General features: G+C 31.1%; 2 protein-coding genes across 2 annotated transcripts; one reads left to right on the top strand and one right to left on the bottom strand.

Moving 5' to 3' along the window:
* Nucleotides 1-8096: 8096 nt before the first annotated feature.
* Nucleotides 8097-11612, bottom strand: LOC134271828 (deoxycytidylate deaminase-like). The gene is made up of 5 exons (XM_062754043.1): nt 11581-11612; nt 11226-11310; nt 9645-9768; nt 9281-9539; nt 8097-8190 (listed from the first exon to the last, which is right to left on the bottom strand). Exons 1-5 carry the CDS (start codon nt 11610-11612, stop codon nt 8097-8099), a joined length of 594 nt encoding a protein of 197 aa, XP_062610027.1.
* Nucleotides 11613-21189: 9577 nt separating this feature from the next.
* On the top strand, nt 21190-23584 carry LOC134271826 (uncharacterized). Its single transcript, XM_062754042.1, has 3 exons — nt 21190-21212; nt 22550-23143; nt 23416-23584. The coding sequence occupies exons 1-3, from the start codon at nt 21190-21192 to the stop codon at nt 23582-23584; spliced, it is 786 nt and encodes a 261-aa protein (XP_062610026.1).
* The last annotated feature ends 365 nt before the right edge of the window (nt 23585-23949 follow it).

Raw genomic sequence — 23949 nt, 5'->3', positions numbered from 1 at the left:
ATTTCTAAAACAAATCAACACATTTTATGCTTACAAAAAATAATAAAAGATACACATATAACAACTAGGACATTTTTTACCCAGCCAGAGTAAAATTGTGTAAATATTATTTTAGTACCCATCACAATAAAACACAAAATAAAACATCTTTTCAACGTATGATGAGTCACATATACACCTTATGGCCAAAGACGTAACGTCAGGTATTGCTACTAATAGCAAAAATGCGCTTATTCCGTTTTCAGCTTATATTTGCAGTAAGTCTTGATAATAAACATGTAGTGTTTTATATGAAAATAAAGGATTTTTTTCTCACCAATAATGTTGTAGCAAAACGAAATATTATTACAAGGTATGTACACATTGGCAGACACCTATATTACGGAATAACGTCAGTTTTTGTCCTGTCCCCTAACAAATTAATTGATTGATTATATGCTGTTTAACGTCCCTCTCCAGATTATTTCACTGATATGGAGACGTCACCATTGCCGGTGAAGGGCTGCAAATTTAGGCCTATGCTCGGCACTCAGGGCCTTTTAGAAGGGAGGGATCTTTATCGTGCCACACCTGCTGTGACACGGGGCCTCGGTTTTGACTGTCTCATCCGAAGGACTGCCCCATTTAGTCGCCTTTTACAACAAGCAAGGGGGTACTGAGGATCTATTCTGACCTGGATCCCTACGGGGACCGTTGTAACAGAAAAATATCTTAAACAGATTCTCTTTCAGTAAAAAGTTGAAAAATCTTCTCGGACCTCTTTGAAATTTTACAGGATCGTTCTCGTACATCATATTTAGACATGATATGTTTGCTGACACCCTCTGTTGAAAGAAAAGATACCCAAGTCCTTTGAAATAAAGTCCTTTAAGATGTCCCATTCAATGAAAATTTAGTGTAACGCATTATCCATGGTGAAAAAAGAAAATTTATTCGGTAAAATTTACAAATTTGAATTCACATACAATGAGTACTTTTAAACAGCAACTTGTTCCAAAAAGATAATGAAAATTTTCCGGGCACTAAAGTATTTAACCGTACATAATCCGTGTCTTGCAAATATGTCCCGCTGCGTAAGTGACGCCATGTCAAGTATACATTAGAAATTAGCTTACTAATTTATTCCGAATTCAAGAGGCAATGTTCATTAAAAATTATATCAGTGAAAAGTACCGAGAAATTACTTTTGATAAATATAGGTTTCATCAGATCTTACCGGTTAATAAGAAAATTACTAAAGAATCGTAATGTCTTGCAGAGATGTCCCCAGCTGCTTAAAATGACGTCTGACATTCTAAGAATCCACGATTTGAGATAGACGTCAATGTGCATTTCCTATTAATTTATTTGCATATTTTTGTACCTTTAATACTTACTTTTTGTTAATCTTTTATTATCACTTTTCTGTATATCAATGAAAAGTACCGAGAAATTACTTTTGATAAATATAGGTTTCATCAGATCTTACCGGTTAATAAGAAAATTACTAAAGAATCGTAATGTCTTGCAGAGATGTCCCCAGCTGCTTAAAATTACGTTTGACATTCTAAGAATCCACGATTTGAGATAGACGTCAATGTGCATTTCCTATAAATTTATTTGCATATTTTTGTACCTTTAATACTTACTTTTTGTTAATCTTTTATTATCACTTTTCTGTATCCTTAAATTGCTTTTTCTGTTGTTTTTTTAAATGATCGCCATAAAACGATAATTGCATACAAATGTAAGTTATGATTTTAAATCCATGTATACATTTATATATATTTGTTCCTGTATAATGTAATGCTGTATTTTGAGTGGTTAAACAAAATATTTGGTATATTTGTTTAATGGCCGTTGAGATTGAATACTGTTCGTTATTTCCATATCCTTCACGTACAAAAATGTAAGTGCAGAATTTTCTTTTCATATGATAGAGAGAAAACAATCATGATAGAAAATTAAAAATACAGCGTTGTTGTTTGTTTTGATTATCTAGATCTGCTTCGTCGAAAAAAGAACTATTATATATTTATCAAAGGTTCTGTCAACAAATTACTATTAATAATTACTTAATGGGATTACATGCATTTCTTTCAAAACATATTTAAACACTGAACGTTAACAATTCATATTGACGTCGTTTACAACATTGAGTAGCAATTCCTGACATTACGTCAAAGTAATTGATTAACCTTTACATGTGAATTTTCTTCAAAAATCGTTTGGAGCAAGATGACGTTGTTGTGATTTATTTACAAGTGACATATTTATTTCTATTTCTAAATATCATAAAACGGAATTATTCATACAAATTTAAAATATTTTGTCCTGTACATGTCTCTATAATAGAGAAATGCAGGTTTATCAAGTTTTTGTTTAAAATGGCATATTGGCCCGATGGGTAGGGTTATTAATCGTTATTTTATTTAGCATGTAATTATACATATATGTACAAATGTCAATATAAATAAATAATTACTGACTTCACGAACAACAAGTTCATTTAAAGATGTATAAATGAATCCAAAATATTAAATTTTTGCATGAATTAAAGAGATGTTTGGGTAAGTATTTAATTTTAATTTACCTGTTTCCAGACTCAGGAGAAGGATTTGATGTTCCATCTATGAAATTATAACTTAATCCAGATACCTGAAATTAATTTTTATGAGTAACTTATTATTGTTTCCGCTGCATTTTGAGTGGTTATACAAAATTAAAAGAGATCACAATTTAAGAAGAAAAATATAATTTACACAAGAAGTTAATCCTTACTTGATTCGCTGACAAATCTTGATGATTTATTTCAACACCGTTATCAACAATTCCAATAACTATTCCCCTTCCGGTAAATCCCTGCGACCATGACGTTAAGATACCTTGATCAGGAATTACATTAGTAGTGTTCATATTCTGTTTTGTAAAAGAAAAATAAAATGTTTCAGCCATAGGTTATCTCATAGATTTTCCATGAAGTATTGTATAAGATACTTACAATATACCACATGTCTTTCCAATTCGTATCATTAAAAGTGATGGTTGTGTTTCTTAAAACTCGAATGTTGTACTGCTGTTGTTCGAACTGCATGATCTGGAGATATTGGAAATACATGATTTAGTGATTAGGGGATTGTCTGTTAAATGGATATATTTCAAGCGAAATATAACTAATCAATCTTCTCATTTACCCTGGATTCTCTCAGCATAAGAGAAATAGATCCCCTGCGAACATATGCGTTGGTTGTTTCATTCTTTCTCTTGAATACATAAGTATTTGGAAAGACCTATAATGAGTCCATTCAAAAGATTTAAATGGAGAAAAATTCCGATAAAATATTAAAGATTATAATTTTAAGGAATATGATATTTAAAACCTATGTAAGGAAGGGCATGGAGAAAATGAACAGTATTCAATCTCAAAGTCCATTAAACAATATACAATATCAGAGCAGAGCAAACACGGACCTCTGAAACATTAGAGGTGGGGTCAGGTCCATGGAGGAGCGAGCACAGATTAACGATTCACATAGATAAGAGATTTAATCAAAGAATTTCAAAACAATTTTTTTTTCTTTATTTCAGCCCGGAGGACAGGGCTGCTCTATGCATATAAGTTTAAGTCTTGGTGTATGGGAATTGGGGTGGGAGTAGTTATTCAGAATAAAAGTTTTCTAAACATTGTAAAGATTGCTAATCAGAATGTTCTTTCCCTTTATGAATTACGAGATACATAGTATATTTACTTTCATTCGGTGAATCTTTAAAAATATATATGTTTTTTTCATATTTGATATATAAAGTTGCTTATCATTTACTATCAAAACACGATAGGTCCCTTTTTTTAGACCATCAAATTTACTTTTCGCGTAAAAACGTACTCTGCACGGTTCGTGTTTCATATTCTAAAATTGATAATTAAGTACATTTTTGAATATAGGTGATGCATATGTATAACTTCAATTTATATTTTATGCAGCTCGAAGACATGAAGTTTAAAATGATATCGTTTTTGTTTGACATTTATCCGACTATAAGTTTTCAAAATATTTGCGACTGTCGTCTCCATCAATAAGTCGCATGCCTTTCCATACATATTGAAGTGGTTTGATGATCAAGACTCATTTCCATTATTTACTTTATATATTTCCGGCAATTTATGGTTACATCAGTGTTTTCTCGTTTATATATTATCAAGGATAATAATTTCAGACATGGCTTAAAATCATGCATTTATCTTGGAAAAATTTTGGAGGGAACAAGTATAAATATAATAACTTTCTGTAAAGTTTTTGCAGAAATCCTAATCCTTTGAAAATGTGTTTTTCAATGTATTGAGGTGCATGTATGCTATTATCAAAAGGTAAAATTGCTGTAAAACAAATAATAACATGGGATTCAATCACTCCCCACACACAGAAAAAAACGTGTGGTTGCATTAACTTTGTATATTGAAAAAAAAAATTAATACATTTTTGCAAAAGCCCAGAAATACATGTATATTACCAAACTAAAAAAAAACAACATGATATAAATTTCTACAAGACTCTCATATTAATTAGGGAAAAAATATTTTGGTTGATACTTTAATGTGAAGATATATTTATACAAAACTGTAAGCACTGAGCAAATTTATGGAATCACGTGAAAGAAACTATTGAAATGCATGCAAATGTTTTTTTTTAAATTACAGACATGGTTTTTTCACTTTCATTTCATATAAAAAGTTTAAATGAATAAAAAAAACTCTCTTACCTCATACAACAGGTGGAAGCCATGTTTATTAGCCAGTCTAAGTGCATCATACCTTTCTCCCTTCACAGAAACAATATAGTGATCTGTAAATTTCTGTTGTGATAAAGAAACATTTTTTATAATAATAAGTGTCATCAAAGAGAACCATACTGACACATTCATCATCATTTACATCTTTTTCATCAGGTACCCGTCAATGCTTTTTGATCATTGTGCAATACAAGAAAACATGGCTGACGGAAGATTTATTGTTGCATGATAAAACTGCCAGTTTTGTTTGAAAGAGCGTCCTTATTGAACAATATTGATTTTACACATCTTATCAAGTTATTTTTTTCATTTTAAGAAAAAAAAAGTATTCAATGAACTTGATTCAAAATAAAAATAATATTCAATTTAAAAAAAATATATATTTATGTATTCTGAACGTTGTTAAGAAAACATTTAAAATATGAATTGCTGTTTGTTAAAAAATGATTTCAATTATAATACACTTATATATTATTATTAAAATTACTTTAAAAAATAAAGAAACACAGATTATATAAAAAAATATTGTTTTTAATAACCTTTATTGGAATATTGGAATTGTACGAGATATTATATCATATGTGATCAAGAAAACTAAAACTTCAAATTTAGACCAGAGAAATTTCAATTTTATTTTTTTGGACATAGTAAAAAATTACAGTATATAAAGTAAATTTTATATAGCTAATAATATTAGTTTAGTTTCTAATACAGTACTTAATTTATCTCTCTTAATATCTTAAGCATAGAAAAAATATATGAGCAATAATAAAAGATACCTTTTTAAGAACAATAAAAATCTTCCCGTTCGAAGTGAGGTAACTCATTTATTAACGTTATTCAACTTTAGCCATGAATTTGTCGCCCATTTACTGTCGCAGTAAGAGATTCTTATTTAGGGCCGCGGATTAAGTTTCTTACGCCCCTGGTTCAACTCCCGATGAGGAATGTGTAACTAAGTCCTTCGAACGAGAGTGTTCAAATTGAAGTCAAGTATTTCAGTAGCTATAGGTGAGGGCAGAAAAAGGATATCTCAATGGACAAAAACTGAAAGTTACGAAAACAGGTCTTCAATTTGCAGTTTTCACACTACATATTGCCTCTATGTGCAACTGAAAACTCTCGAAGGGTCAATACACAAACAAACAACTTAAAAAACGAAATGTTGATTTTATACGAAGTTGTTGACATTCCTGTAGCATCAACGTATCATTCAGTTGCCAGATTCAAGGAGGGAGAATCCTCTGCCGATAAACGTGACCCGACGAGTGTTCTGCGTCATACTCTTAATATAATGGAAAATCCATCGAAAATAAAACTGTTGATTTTAACCTCATCAAACAATTAGAATGAAAACGTCGGTTAGCATTCGATTTAATGATAGATTGTATCTGCTGAAAGTATATCGACAATATAAATTACGAAATTATGACTTGATAAAGATACAGCTGATGTTTCTTTTACATAAACTTGTTTTTTTAAACGTCATTTTGAAGACTGTTCATGAATATACATAGATCAAATTCGTCAGTAACAAATCAACTTCTAGATATAAAACCCTTATACAGATGATGAAGTTCTAATGCTGCTAGGAAGTCGAAAAATAAATAGGTCAGACTCCGTGATATCTTTAATCTTAAGCTCACTGGGAAATGTCATATATAAAAGAGTCGAAATAATTATTGTTAAATGACATTACGTGGATATTTCTAAACTCCGAGTGTTGAAGGCCACCGAAAGGGGTTTTCTTCCCTTTTTTCGTATCTGAGTTTTAACAAATTCTGCTTCAAATGGATCCAAAACTACATCTCTTTTCAAACCTGGCCTATTTGATACTCAAGGGATTTTAGTTAAATGTTGGAGGACCTGATCTCAAATAGCATGTGTGTACAATCAGAAAGTTTTGTATCCACTCAGCAATGCAATGGAAAGGCAATTCAAGAGTTCAATTTTAAATGAAAAGCAGCTGTCAGATGTAACAAGTTATATATTTTCCAAGTTATTCGGGATAGTATAGACAACAAGGTGAAACAAAGTAAGTATTTGTATTTGTTAAAACATCTTTAATATAATATGGCATGATCTCTGTTAGTGAGGATTGAAACCATTCAGTTCATGGTTCCACCATCTCCTGTCTCTTATACCTATAATGTAGCCTATCCCAAATATATTTTCATCCTAGACTTGGATCGTAGGTGTTTGGGGAGCGTATAGTTTATGTACAATCTTTCATGATTTGAAACACAGCCAATTTACGACTAAATTCATTTCCTCAAATGGTGTAATTCTACGTATTGGTATAATGCTGCGGAAAGAGGCTTACAAAAGTTGAAACTCTCAGACCGATCATTAACGTTAACGGTTGTGAATCTGACGAGGAGGAAATCTTTCCGTAACAGACATTTGGAAAAGTCTGCTATGACTGAGGGATAAATCACCCTAGGCGCAGGCTTTGGAGGACTTAACAATGGTATTGGTGAATTTGATGGAATAAGCATTTATGGCACAGGATTTGGTGGCGCATAACAACCTGAGGGTCTAGACACAGAAGGTTGGTAGGTACTCACAGGATTATACACACTGATCGATAGGTGGCGCTTTGTGTTTGGTAAGTTCTATTCCGTGCTCGATTGATTTTGTTGGACGTTGTCGATTTCAATATTTGAAAAAAAGGTTCATTATGTAAGCAGTGATTAATTGTTCTTTTGTAGAAATCAATAGATTTATTTTTTATTTTTTTGACAAATCTGCCTCTGCTACAAGACTTTCTTTCTCCTGTGGAATGATATTATACAGTGCATAAGTAAGTATCAGTACATTAAACACGACGAAAGTGAGGAAGAATGTTGCATGAGCTACGATTTCACTCCTGTATTCTATGACGTTTAAGAGAAGTTTTGATATATGAAAAAACAAATAAGTAAAATATAAAAACTACGAATATTCACATTTTGATAATATACTGATATCTAAACTGGATGCTGGCAGTCTGAAATTAAACACATGGGTTTCCAGATTCACCTTCCTTTTAAGCTATATTTAATTGCATTTCACTCCAAACTATTTCGGATTATTTTATAACATTAAGTTTAAATAACAAAATGAAACAGAAATAAATTAAGTCATTCTTCCCAAAAGAGGTATTGGAAAAAGGGGAAAAAGTAGTAATATTCAAATTAAATGTACACAACATTGTATTAACGTTTGAAAATAAAAATAAAAATAAATATGTTAAATATTAACTACTTAAGCCCTAAAGAAAAGCACAATTTGAATAGTAAGTTCTAAATTGTAATTCTTGTCAGCAGTACAACAATTTTCAAATAAGATTATTTTTGAGAAGCAATCTCGTCAAAATTAAGCATGATTTTTTTCGCTGGATTCAGTGGTTTTCCGTCTGTCCCTTTCAGTTCCTCATAGTGTCTGCAATATACAAAATAAAATCGTGAATAAATTCACGACAGTTTTTACAAAACTGTAAAGGTATATATATATATATATATATATATATATATATATAGAGAGAGAGAGAGAGAGAGAGAGAGAGAGAGAGAGAGAGAGAGAGAGAGAGAGAGAGAGAGAGAGAGAGAGAGAGAGAGAGAGAGAGAGAGAGAGAATGCTAATCCTCCAATGCATTTCAAGCGAAGAAACCGGGATAATAACATATTCTATTATTTGCATTCTCGTATAATACAAATAATGACAAACTATGAATATGTAATAATTTATCGGGTGGGTTTTCATTTTAATGAGGTTTTTGAAATAGCTTATGTTGAATTTTACTAAAAGTTCACTCTGTATCCTGGTAATTTTGCATGACATAAAACATTGCTATAATTATTTTTTTGCTTAAGAAATAAGGCTTTGTCTCCCTAAAATTCGTTAACATTAAAAAAAGAAATGAAAACTAAAATTTAAAAATGAAAGTATAAAAACAAATTGTGGAAATTGAACACCCATTTGAGCTAGCAGTTCGCTACAAATGGGATATTTTTAGTATCGTGCATCTATGAAAACATGCTAACTAAATTTGAAGTTTTAATCCAACTTTTATATATCTTAGCATTATCTTTTCAAAAAAAATATATTATTACAGCATAGGTAGTATACCAAATAAATATCGTCCTATCTGCAATGTATCCTTTCTTTCAGGGAATAAAGTATCAAGCATTTAACTTTTGACAAGGTTAACTAGTTGCAAATATTTCACATCTTTCGTAAAATTTTATATTAAATTAATTTCAAAGATCGTTATCCTTCCACCGGATTAACTTTATTTCAGTGAAAATATTTTGTCCATCTTTTCACCTATTTATTGTTTTACATTTTGAACTAGCTTACTGTAAGTTTATCTATCACCCAGTCCTATTTATATACAAACAAATGAACTAATATGAAAGGCATAATATTGTTTCTAAGTCTCGGATGAATTTGCAGGGAGTTAATTTGTCAATCTGTTTTTACATTAAGAGAGATATTGCACCACTTTATTTTCAAGGATATGCTTACGTACAGAATTTCAACCCCTGATTCTTTCAGCATATTTTCCGACGCCAAGTATTTTCCTTCTATTTCCACCCTATCCGTGCGTTGTCCGTATTTTTCTTTTTCAGCCTGAAGCTTGTCATCGGCATAATAAATTATCCTTTTGATCCCTGACTGTAACAGCAGTTTGGTACATTCGTTACAAGGGAAAAGAGTAACGTAAAGAGTACAATTCTTTAAACTGGTTCCATGTCTATTGGCGACAGCATTCATTTCAGCATGACAGACTGAAAACAATTCAAGGAATTTTCACTTGGAGCAAAATAAGAACGGGTGCATTGTATCAATGCGAAATAAATTACTGTATGCTTAATAAGTATTAAAATATCTACCATAAAGATTTTTCTTATCTTCGGACCAGCTGAATGCTTCGTCATTATTCCTAATTCTGTCAGTAAACCCATTGTACCCAGTCGAAACTATTCTTTTATCCTCATTGACGATGCATGCGCCAACCTGAAAGAAACATATTTAACGTTAGAAAATTATTGAAATCAAAGGAGAAGCATGCGTTTATAGCTGAACTGATGATTGAGATATTTAGATAAGTGTATCAATTCAATAAAAAATGTGGAGATAACGAAGAGTATTTAAGCCCAAAAGTCCTTAAAACATTACAAAATAGGAACAGAGTAAACACGGACCTCCACGACAACAGATGTGAAATCAGGTCCATAGACAAGTGAGCATCTCATTTCGAACAGTCACTCCTGCCGTGTGCTCCTTAACATGATTGGGAAATAACAATTTTTTTTTTGACAACTTAGTGTTTATATATAATGGCATACAATCAGTAAGAAAAAAACCTCAGTTAGCATTTAAATTAATTACAAACTGAATTTGCAGAAAATATATATGTATCGAACATAGAACTTACGAAACGATAACTTTAAACGAGACTGTTGACATTTTGTTCATGAGCTTGTTTGTCAATAATTTTGTTTTTTTTTATAGAAAATTTTTTGTACTTAGATCGTGCTCTTCAGTATCGAATTTACTGAAAGATAAAAACTCTGTATGCATGTGATGAATTTTTATTGCTGCATAAGTAGGGAAGTTGACGATTGAAGTTTAAGTCTTTGGGTTAATCATAAAGCTTTGCCTCTATGTAATCATTAACGTCTTTTTCTTGAAAATGATCAAAGACACTGTTTTATCCTCTATTGCAATTTCACTAGAACATATCCTGTCGACATAAGAATGAAAATACCTATTGTCAATTGAAAATATCTAAATGTCGATACATTTAAATATCGAGTCGAAGGGACCAGCAAAAGTTTTCTTCCTTTTACATAAAAGATTTTGAACAAATTCTGCTTCAAATATATGAATAAAAAAATGTCTGATTATAACGGTGCGCAATTGAAAACCACGGGAATTCAAATAAGTTATTTATGGAAATCAAATATATTTCACCGTTAATAAATTGATTTAATTAATGATTGCAAGTGAAATTCTTAAAACAAAATTACAAAGACAGTAAATATGTATTGCAGAAAAATCAACATAACCATCTAATACTTAAATCATTTTCTCCATTGGAAGAATGCAACTTAGTATCAAAGAAAACCAAAGACCTTAAAACACATCATGATCTGATGTGTGATCCGATATATCATGGAGAAATATGATAAAATGTGCATTATAATATAAAGAACAGAAGCAATTGTTAGTTGATTTCGAATTTATGCCCCTTTGTCAATTAATAACTTATTAAAAACATATTAACCTTTGCACTTGTCTCGATTGATATGTTTTTTAAATATCACTACATTGTCATTGTCCCTTTGTCACTACATTGATGGATTGACCACAATTAATACTGCTGAGAAATTCAGACAAAATGTATATTAGATGCTTTTAATAAAAAACGTGGACATATGAAGAGTACTGGTCATTTGATAAAAGCCTACTTTCCGCTGTTGATCCTTACTCCTTTTTGCTGACAAACAAGCAACTCCCATAAAAAATTCATCATATGATATATCAGCGTTTATTCTGAAATAAAAAAAAAATCAACAGATAGGAATCTGAGAATCATTTGAAGCTTTTCTTCTTAGGTAATTATGATTTATATCAGAAATATTTCAATTTCTTAGGACATGTTTTTTTTCTCCTTCTGTATTTTTAATTAATGCGTATGATAAATTCTAAACGACTTTTACACAAACACAAATTAGGTATTTTTGTCATGGAATGGACTATAATCGATATTAAAGAAATATTGTAAAACTCTAGAAATGACAAAACTTAATTTCATAAACCCACCTTGGGTTAGCATCTCCTTCATGTGCCGCCATTGTTGTTTCTTCGGACTTTTGATTATGGACACGGTCTCAAATTTATGTAATCCGTAATACGATCGAGGGATGTGTTAAGAATAAAATGAATTCAATATGTTTGAAGTAATTGAAGTTTATATCAACAGTTAGCCAGGAATGTTTGTATATATACCAATATCAATATAAAAAGAAAGATTAAGTTGCAAAAATTGCACAATTTTAGGTAATACTTTTTTAAAATAAATTATTGCTAAGGAAACATAGATAAGATAAAATTACCCGATTTATAAAAGGACAAGGAAAAGGAGAGGGAAGGGGGAAATGAATAAAATGTTTACTTTATATCAAATTAAAAAAAGAGGGAAATGATAGAAATCATGCAATACTAAAGCATGGACTTGACCTCTAATTATAGAGGTCTATGACACAATAACTATAAAGATCTAAAAAAAAATGTAGAAATAAAGACATACTTTTAAAAGTGTTGATGCTTGTGATTTTTACAAAAGAAATCAAGATTTTTTATAATTTCCTCAGAAAAAAGTACACTGAAATTATCTTACAAATTTCTTATAATTTGATTTGTTGAAGAAATAAATTAAGAATACAGAGAATACATTCTCTGACGACTTTTCACAAAAATAGCCTTAAAGATTAATATTTCAAAAAGTCCTGTGTATTGTACATATGAGTTTATACAGAAAATGCTTCGCTCTGGGTCAAAAAATTCACTATAGCAATACATGGAGAGAGAACATATTAATATTAAATATTTCAACAACAATTTACAGCTCTTCTTTTAAAACTCAATCTTCTTTAGATTACCGGTGATTTTTACTGAACAAAATCCCATAAAAATACTCTAATAATATTATAATAAGAGGGCGGTTCATTGAATAATGTCCTCGGTTTTAAAGACAAAGCAAAATACGCTTTTCAATGATTAAGCCTTCATGATTTAACTTAGATGTTCCTTTTGAATTTAATGAGTTTTAAGAGATGTCAGTAACATTTGTATCCAATTTTTGAATATTTAAACTCATTTTTGAATATGGCCCCTCGTATACTGCATTATGGCACATCATATGATTTTCTGGACTTGTTTCTTCTTTTCAAAAGGTGTCTTTGCAAAGTTTGAAAATGAATCAAGTCAAAAGATGACAGATCTGGCAAATATTTTGTGTGACAAAATATTATCTCTCAGTTTGTCCCCAAAACTCTTTGCTAATCATGGAGTGAGGGTTTTTGGCACTGTCATGAAGAAATTTAATGTAGTGTATTCCTTATTCTAGTCCCTTCCTCTCAAAAACTTTTCAATTTTTTTGAAAAAAGTTACTTTCTACTCTCGCCCTATAGAACTGTCCTCACTAATAATAATTTAAACAACAGGACCACTAATATTGAAGACAAAGGGATTTAAGGTTATATTTGTCCTCTTGTAATTCTTTGTTCTGTTCAGACCTTTGCTGTTTTTTGTCAAGTGCATGTAAATGTAAAAATCTTTTGAGAGTAATAAAACAGTGGATTCAAGTGTAGTTGTCTGCTTGAATTTCAGACAAACGAGGATAAATACAATCTTTGATTTAAAAAAAAAGTTTACATATTCTTACACGCTGTCGTTCTCACTCACTTTTTCAAAACATAGGGTGGCCATTAAGTACTTAACATTTTACTGTCAAATGTTTCTTTTAGAGAGAGAGAGAGAGAGAGAGAGAGAGAGAGAGAGAGAGAGAGAGAGAGAGAGAGAGAGAGAGAGAGAGAGAGAGAGAGAGAGAGAGAGAGAGAGAGAGAGAGAGAGAGAGAGAGAGAGAGAGAGAGAGAGAGAGAGAGAGAGAGAGAGAGAGAGAGAGAGAGAGAGAGAGAGAGAGAGAGAGAGAGAGAGAGAGAGAGAGAGAGAGAGAGAGAGAGAGAGAGAGAGAGAGAGAGAGAGAGAGAGAGAGAGAGAGAGAGAGAGAGAGAGAGAGAGAGAGAGAGAGAGAGAGAGAGAGAGAGAGAGAGAGAGAGAGAGAGAGAGAGAGAGAGAGAGAGAGAGAGAGAGAGAGAGAGAGAGAGAGAGAGAGTTTCAGTTTGTTTACGATGTGAATATAAACCGTAACATACCGTATATATATATAAGTGGGTATTTTTAACGATACTTCAACTTAGCAATTTGTCCTTCAAAATCAGTTTTAGTAAACAGTAATTCTGGAAACTTCGTGTTGCATGGAAAGGTTACAATAATGTTATTTAATGGTAATAAGATGTTAGTAATATTTGAGCTTTTAGTTATTCCAACAACAAAACGGTAAAAATTGAATTTCCGCAAAAATTTCTTCATAATTATATACTAGTATAAACTGTTAATTTTCTTTAGGGAAAATCTACCCCGTAAACTTTACTATTATAAAGAACAAGGTATGGTTTCAATACAAATCTTGCCCTGTGATTTTCTTAGAGAAATAAACTGAAGTAAAAGACGAAAACTCATGCTTTCTGAATCATTGAACTTCAGTGCAGAAAAATCATACAAATTATTTTTTTCACATGCATTTATAAATGCTAATAATGACGTCAGAAACATGTGCATTTTCCGGTATTTTCTTTAAAAATAGCAGAAGACACCAAATTTAAACGGAATTTTCTTTCAGATAATATTGTCCACAGGCATCGCTCACAATGGTTTTAAGATATGTGATTTTTTTAAATTAAATTTTTCATCACATAACTTAAGTGGGTGACGGCTGTGGACACTATTTTCTGAAGGAAAATTACTCTTGAATGGAACATTTTGAGAATTTTTCCTGTTTAAAATAGAGAAATGCATCAAATTTACGACGTCATATTTCTAGAATTGAACTCTTTTCTGATCTATCGCAGTCATAACCTCGATTAATATTCAAGCTAGTTTAAACTTTTTTTGAAAACATTGAATTTTTAGGGCACGATAAAGCTAAAACCATACCTTCTTCTCGGAACAATTCCCTACTTTCGTGAATGTTTTTTTAATTCTGTGTCTGTATTTCCTCTAAATATATAAAAAAAAATTTTTGTTTCAGACGCAAGATCGTCAATTAATGGAAAACTTTTCCTAATCTAGACAATATCTACCTTTGAAAATTTTGATTTTTTGTTAAAGGATGACTGCACTTAAGGAAACTTAGAAATTGCGACATTATTAATTTTTAAAATGGGCATTTCTCTTTCAATGGTACAAATGGTCAATGTCTTAACTGCAACTGTGTAATTACGTTAATTAAAAGTTCGTATCAACGAAGTTCGAAGTCGTTTTTATAGGGAGGGGTCATCGCATATTCTGGAATCTCCATAGCATAATGAGTACGCCCATCTTTTTACAGGCTTAATACATAGTCAGCGCATGTTTGTCTATTGGTCTCCTTTTTATGGTAGTTGTATATTCATATATATTACCTCATATTAAAAGGAGGTCAATATACAAACATGCGCTGATGGTTAAAAAGAGAAAAAACTGTTTCTTCTGTGTTCACTTTCTCTATAGTATACAGGCCATTTTGACCACGTTGTTACCTGTTGAATATTATAATTAACCACGTGATTTCTATACCCAGGTAACTCTGTGAATACTAAAATTCCATCACGTGACATATAAGGGAACACGCATTCTGCTTGCCGATAGTGATTGTTCATATCTGTTTCAATTCATTCCCATCGAGCCACGGGCTATTCTTCTTTCTCTTAGATATCTATAAGATTATTCTTATATTTATCTCATAAGCGTTTCATTTTACTATCCTTATATATTTTTGAATGCATGTCTCTACATGTTCGTAGTCTACAAGAAAAAAGAGATTTATTCATTATGTTTTGAACCATTGCTTAACATGAACATCCAAAGTAAGATCAAGTTAATAATTAAAATTGAATTCATACCATCCTCAGTACGCTAATTTATAGGGAAAAGTATAAAAGAAACTAAAAAAACTTGAGTAATTGTGGTGTTTTTCTTTCTTTTTTAAAAAAGGGAGAAAAGAAATTCAGTCTTACTGCTGTTAGCGGGTCTCGATCCCGGACCTAAGTATTATTGATTCTGTGCATTACCGACTAAGCTGGTCGGCACTCATTTTCGAACACGCAAATTGTTGACATCAGCCATTGCTGTTGATTATCAATGAGAATGACTACTTCTACCGGTCGATGTTATTTGTTATTAGTTATATATACTTTATTTGAAAACTTAAAAAGTAATAGTGACAAACATATGACGAGAGAGAGAGAGAGAGAATGCACCAAATATAAATACTTTAGCTATTCTAATTTTAGACCACTAGCTCATCACAATATTAGCTCCACCTCTTATGCATATTTATAAATCTTATCTTCAATCAAGGGCAGATAAGTCTAATTTCCCGATATTTGCAGAGAGGTGGGGTAAGGAAACATCGAATTATTTCATTGCAACGCAGTTTCTAACCTTTATGACATTGCAATTTATTTGGAAATAGACCAACCTCTATAATTAATGACTTGAGACAAAAATAAAAACAAAAATAAATGTAACAACAGAGATTGAAAAAGACCCAAAAACCGGCGTTAAGTGCAGTCATCCTTTGGCTAATACAGGAGGGAAAGTGCTTTTAACAGAAAATGTTTTGATCTAGGAACGATAATATAATTCGAGAAAAGTGAAATTATACATGGAAAATATATTATTCCAAAATCCACAACATATTATATCTGCTAAGTATCGAAGGCTCGAGGATCGTATAAAGCATGAATCATATTAAAATAAATATTGGATCAGGAGCCACTGCCATTTTAACTTCATACATAATGTAAGTTTCCATGCAATCGACATGCATTAAATTGAATACTATCAAAGTCTTTTACTTTTACTTAAGTAAAAAGATAAAACCGGCTGCTATTTTCCATAAAATCCTCTGAATACTCTGCTGGGTATACATGAGGAGAGCTATATAAAGAAGACTATGCTTGAGATAAAATAAATGTTTCCCTGTCGAAATTATTTCAAAATGTTTATTGGTTGGAAATTTTGACTTTAATCTATCTTCATTTTATAGTCTTGGGGCCAGGACTGCGAAAACTAAATAAACACTGTCAATGATAAACTAAAGCATTCTCTACCATGTTTAAAGATCAACCTCTGAGTACTTGTATGTTGCCAGATTCAGTATGTGGGTCTTAACGAGATAAGTTTGCTGATATCAAATTAAAGGTTCTGTAAATAAAGTGTTGAAAAGTCATAGGTTTAGATGCTATTGATTTTGGAATAATTTTGTGATTTTAGATTTCTTAAAAAAATTCTCTGGATTTTTAAGTATTCACATTTGATTAACTCAACTGTTATAATTATAGAATACCACTGAAGACTGATTCCTTCATTTAAAATAATTTATCAACCCTGGGGATGTCAAAATTGTCGAAGGACTTTTTCTCTTTTCAAAGGGAAGTTTAAGTTAAAAACTTGCAAATACTGAACACATATATATAGGACGGGGGTGAATGAATATATATATCTGAATGATTAAAGAAAAAAATATCATTTTTGAAACACTTAATGAGCGCAATAACAAGAATGTTCAAATATTACGTTGAATAATGTTGGAGCACTGCTTAGAATTAATTAGTACAGATATTTTAAAACTCTTACGTATTTGTCAAACAATTCAGAAACGTATAAATTGTCATCATTATCAATGGTCACACTCAAAGGATTTTTTATCCCATCATACCCCAGAAATCTGAGAAAGTTACCATCTTTGTCTATCACTTGTATTTTATCACAGACTATAATGATGTGAAAACAGGAGTCACAGCAGAGATTCATTATGCAGGAGTAATCAGTTTTAGGCTTTAGACCGTAAGAGAAACGGTATTTTCCACAATTATCTACGACTGTAACCGAAGGGATAAGGACATCGGTTCTCGTATATTCAGCCACACAGATGTCCCCGTTTCCATTTATAGATATTTTTGTAGGATTTTTATAAATATGATCTCCTTTGTCGTCGTACTCAATTTTCAAAAGTCTTTTACCTTCAGTTGTATATTTTTCAATCCATTTATAGATATTTTTGTAGGATTTTTATAAATATGATCTCCTTTGTCGTCGTACTCAATTTTCAAAAGTCTTTTACCTTCAGTTGTATATTTTTCAACCTTGGAAAAGTTGCATACAAATATGAAATTAGGTTCAATGAATTCAATTCCTCTCAATTCCCCATGAATTGATATAAATAGTTTATCATCTTTACTGTTAATTTTTCTTATTCCTTCTTTGTCTGTATACAACGCACCGTCTTTATAAGGGGTCAAATTGGGAAGTAATCTTTCCGGAGAAAACGTTCTGACTAAAGTTCCGTCTGTATTTACAATTTTTATATCGGACGAACCGTGCGATATTACGAAAATCTGTCTATCACTGGTGTACCTAATGCAGAGCTTCGCGATACAAGCACAAGGTATGGTCTTCACTAAGTGTGGATCCTGAAGGAATCTGGTTGTCGTCCAAAATCGTTTGTGATAATACACAATATTATGGTCTGGTGCATTAGTTTCCAGATGAGAAGACACAAATTTTACACAAAGTCTTATTTTGCATAGTCTGCAGTAGAACTGAACATTGTCTTCACACAGCTGACACGTAACAAAATTTTGCCCGCTGGGATTAGTAGCCACCGCCATTTTAAACTTTTTACTATGGGGAATTTTCCGTGCAATCGACCTGCTTTCAAATTAAATACTCATAAGTTCTATCTAAAATAGACAGTGAAGAAAAATCGATTAATTAAGAAACTATTAAATATAAAATCTTTGAATACTTTATTGTGCAATCAAGAGCAGATATATGTATTTAAAAGAGCAGATATATGTATTTAAAGAAGGAGACGTTTTTATACTTCGCAGGATAGAAACAAAATTTATTCCCAAATTGTTATATACGTAAAGCCTTTTTTAATGCATAATTAGAATTGAAATTAAAATTTGAAATGGGAGACTAATTTCTAAATGCTTAAGATGTTTTAAATTCAGCGTTACCTCCTCTAGACAATTAAAAACTATTATAGCCTATGAGGTAGGGGCTAGATTAATATGTTCTCACCGGAAGAAGAATGACTATTTTGTCATTTTGTTTTTTTTCATTATTATTAAAATCGTACTCGCACCTTATTTCTAAGTGTAAAGCAGATCTGATAATTTTTTTTTTAGAAAATGTCCGGTAAATATATATAACGAACTTTCAATGTGTAACTACTTGAAATAAAATCTAAGTATATTACTTGTACAATAAATTTATGTAAAGATATCATAATTCAGTGTTTGTCAAGAACAAAAAGACATAAATAAATAATAACATATATAATTCAGAACTATATAACGCATGAGTTTGAAAGGTATCTTGTTTAGATGCTTTCGTCAGTTTTACTTGTACACCATTCGATACATTAAAATCAATTCAACGTCCTTTTCTTCCTCTTCTGTTTTTTGTTTTCAGGTAATAAATAAATAAATGAATAATAAATAAATAAAAATAAATGCCGAATAGCCCGCTGTTAAATAACTGGGAAAATATCGCTTTTCTTACTCTTCGGAGCTTTCTGGCCCTCCATCAATTGATCAATGTTGTGATTCAATATTGCTTCCACATTATCAAAGCGGCTGTTGTTCAAATTCATAATTTGGACAAGGATGGTAGCTTCCTTAGGTACTTTGCCTATGATGGGATGAAGAAACCTTGCAGTGTGACCATTGATAGCGAAGACAATTCATTTGTTTCAGATATGCATGACAATTACATAAGAATTCTTCATTATCTGTACTAGTACGTTGTTATAAATACTAGAACAAAAAAAAAAAAAAACAATAGGAAATTCATTTCTTCTTGATATTTATATCCGCTTGAAGTTACTTTTAAAATATGTTCAGTTTGAGGCCATTTTTAGAGGAAAAAATCATATTGTTTACACTGAAAATAAATTATAGGGAACGCAGAGTATTTTTACTCATTTTTAATTCGCGGTTTATAAAGCGTAAACTACCCAAAGTTATTTCATATCATCTAACATAAATTATATGCAATATTTATTAAAATACATTTACATGTCATTAAATGCAGAAGTATGATTTGTTTATGCAACACTAGGTATTGAAAAATACTTAAGTACACGGTAATTTATTGTTTAGAAACAAGAAGTTCTATTTCAATGTTTCTAGAATTACTTTGAGTAATGCTCCTTCGTGTAGGGGCGTAAGATGTCTACTTTCAGTGTACAAAATTTCTACTTTTATTTTTCTCCTTAAAAATAGAATTTATAGGATCTGAAACCTCAAATTTTCTGAAACCGAATACTTTTAGGAATCGAACAAAAGTGACAAGGGTCATGCAAAAATTCTACAATTGTCAATTTCCCCTTTTTCCCTTTTGTACGTCACAGTGTCGCTTCACATAATGTTCCTATGTGTAAGGTATCCACATTCAGTGTGTAAAATTATGCTGTTGAATCCATTGCATAATTAGTAGATGATTAATTTGAAATAAAAATTGGCAATAAGATCAAAATACAATGTAAACTGATTAATTCAACTGTTTATTTATTTTAAAATTTTGATTACTTTTTTTATGATATGATCTGTAAAGCCAAAAAAGTATATAAGGATTACAAGAGGAGTTTAAGACTCCACAGAGTATAACAACATTGTATATGTATGCATGAATTATCGAGGGAAGAGAACTCCACGAAAACATGAAATACAATATAGCATTATAAAAAAATATGAATGAGATTTGATAGGAAACAAAAACTAATAATTTAATGGAAATTATAACATTCATTCTTTTATGAATACTGTTTGAAACAGAAGAGTTTTCTAAGAGTTTTCATCTTTGTGATATGTAAAATAATGATGACACAGATAGAAAACAAGCCACAAAGAACTCGAATATTCATGAATGTAAGCTGCATGCTTTTAATAGTATCAGATAAATCTTTAATACTCGTTGATAATCTGAAAACAGTGAGGAATAAATCCAGATCAGTACACAGCATGCTATAACAATTGACGCCGTAAGTCGTATCTTGCTCTCTAAGGGATGGACTGTTAATAAATATCTGATCAAAGCAAGGTACACCATGAGTGCACAATTCATCACTGTTTCACGTAGGAAAAAAGAGTCATAATCCCAAAAGATCTTTTGTAATCGTAAAGTTGATGGCTAACCTTACTCCCCAAAGTAGAAAATCTGTGAACATACAATGAGATGATAATTAGAGTATCGGGAGATGCAAGACACCCGATGGAAACAATTGTCGGAGTGCGAAATTTTTTATAGCATAAAACTCTGCAGATTGTGACAACATTTCCTACAAAACCCAGTAGTCCGGTTATTAATACAAACAACATGATTGATGTCTCAAATCCTTCCGAAGTCAAACCAATAATGTCTGCATTGAATAAATGAAATGTTACTGTATAATCCTTATCAAAATCAAACATGTTAAAATGATCATCAGAGACATTTTTTGTTTCGTTCCCCACTTCTCTGAAGATTTTCATCAGGTCGAAATAAGTGTGAGAACCAAAAAGTACTATTGTAGTTCAATTCTGTTTCTTCATCAAAATGAGACGAATTCCATTCAGAAGGTTTGTATAAAGATTACTTTTAGATACAATTTCTCGTTTGGTAAAGTCATGTTAAATATGTCAAACCTGTATACAAAAACAAGGTAAAATTAATTAAATACCTTCAATCAATATATTTTCTTAATATTTGTACTAACAAAGGTTTTACATTGGTATTAAAAACCTTAACTTTGTAAATAATATTTTGTTTAATGATATTATGCACTTTTCAATGAGAAAAAATTACTTGATCTAACTCTAAATAGAAATTTATGTCATTAAGAGTTATTGTTATCAGATTATCAGTAAACTTAAACAAACATGAACTGGTCTTGTGTAATATATAAGACTACAAGGATTGTTTTAAATACATTTGCTATAAGAGTATATCGGTTGATATTTGTAGGCAAAATGCGACAGAAATTTGGATAATATAGCAAACTTACTTATATGAATTAAATTTACATTCATTACTACTTATATAAGTTGGTCTGGTCACTAGATAAAACAGTCAGAAATAGCTCTATAAAATATGCACAGTATCAAGAACAAGTAAATCTTTCACTATTTCAAGGCCATGCTACAATCAAAGTAGATTTTTTATTGATAGAATACCCTAACCTATCTTGTTTTCTGCTAAATACTCTCAACTTTAATGAATTCGCATTAATTTTGATATTGGGTTATGTAAAGGCAATGCACAGTTTATCAATCGGCATAAGAATATATTTTTTATAAATAATTTTTAAAAAACACAGCTTAACATGAATTACCTTATTTAGCTGTATAGACGACACTAATTCTGTAACAAAAATGTGCGTGTATGAAGACATTGCAAGACAGCTATTGATAGAAATATGCCTTAACGAAAAGTAAAGTTCATCAATTCTAGTAATAATTTATTTTAGATTGAAAGGAATAATTTGAAAATATTTTTGTCCATACCCAGTGCAGTAAAATATTTTTCCTGGAAATAAGTTTTTAACACCTTCACAGAAATATTTTGCAACTCAAAGATACGATCGACTAAATTGCATTTTATTGTAAAGTCAGAAAAGAAGGTGACCTGAAAAAGCTCTGTATGCTTTCATAAAAAGAAAAGAATAAGGAAAATTAACCAGTGCATTTGAGTTTTAAGCCGACAACCCTTGTTTATCACAAGAAAAATACGTTTCAAATCCCAATTCTTCAATTTTTTAAAGGGGACTTTAATATCATATTTGCGTAATCTTTTTAATCTTTGTGTATGAATATAAACAATCGGTAACATTTGTATTTTCAGAATAATTTTGGATATCTCATCTACGCATTTATCAGACAAAAACAAAAAAACATAATATCACAGAGTTTTCCGTTAGAAGTGCAATAGAAAAACGCGTATGTACTCATGGGGAAAACAACTGTGTTATATACTGCAGGGATTGTGAAATACCAATTTGCGCAAAATGCGTTGTTGGTCTTCACAAGCAACACGATTTCACGGCTTTTGAGGAGTTTCTTGAAGAAAAGAAAAGCAAATGTCTAGATGACCTATCAAAGCTTGAATGCGTGCTCTTGCCTAAATTCCAAACAGAAGACTTGGGTAAAGAAAAATATGAAGAAATTGAGCTAATTTTTGACAGAGAAGATGTTATTTGTAACGCTGTAAGAAATTACGGGAGCAAATTAAGAGAACAAGTAACACAACACAAAAAAGAAAATGAACAAAAGGCAAATCAAAATGCGTTTGCTAAGAAAAGCATCTCGATAGCTATTCAAAATGCAAAGATTTTACTGAATAGTAAGGATTCTAAAGCAATTTTGGAATACAGTGCATTTGAACATGCGTTGAAAGATTCATCACAGGAACTAGATATGTATCTGCCTGCTTTTGAAATCGGAAGTTTACGGGACGATGACATAGTATCTCATTTTGGAAAACTGATTTTCAAATCAATGGATAAAAAAGATAAGTATCTAACCGATAAATTGGCAACATAATAGGAAACAGTGTTTATGAATATTTTTAGGCATGTACATTAGAATTGTTCATGAATAAATCTAATTTTGGAGTGTATATCTTGTTTGATTTCATGACTTAGGGAAACCGTACGCGTTATGTGTTCCACTCCCATCCCATCCACCACCCCTACTTGATAAACACCATAAAAACTACATCTATTCTTTATATTATTCCACTTATTGTTTTTTAAGACAGTAATATGTAAACTATTTTAAAATAAACAATTATTGATTTACATCAGAATGACGACTTTGTTCGTGGAGGCGATGTGGAAAGTGGATCTTGGTTCCATGGTTGTATCCCTCGAGAAGATGCTGAAAGACTTCTTCATAAAGATGGTGATTTTCTTGTTCGAGAATCGGAAGGAAGCACCGAGAACTTATATGCTTAATGTGCTCTCTACTGAGAGATCAGTTCCGAGAAGGAATTGCCTAATCTTTCCAAGTTTTTCTTTGAGAATTTATAACCCGTGATATTGGTTACGAAGAAAAAAATGCTACCAGCTTCATTTCTGCATGTTCATTCAATCAAATTTACTTCGCTAAGGTAGTCCAGGATACTTTTGACCACTTCTTCTAGCTTGTGTTTTTCAATCCCAGAAGCACTTTGAAAAAAAATTTAAGTACAAAGAAACTTTTCCTCGTACCTCAAAATAATAAATTGGTCTAAAAATCAGTGCATTAACGGGTTTGAGCTGCATTTTCGAACGTAAAGTTGAGGATTTAAAATGCCTCTGTGTAATATCCATAATTGCAG

Source organism: Saccostrea cucullata, unplaced genomic scaffold, assembly GCF_032062105.1.
Source record: "Saccostrea cucullata isolate Sc308-1 unplaced genomic scaffold, CSIRO_AGI_Scuc_v1 ctg8649, whole genome shotgun sequence".
Lineage (NCBI taxonomy): Eukaryota > Metazoa > Mollusca > Bivalvia > Ostreida > Ostreidae > Saccostrea > Saccostrea cuccullata.
This window is presented reverse-complemented; position numbering and strand designations above follow the sequence as displayed.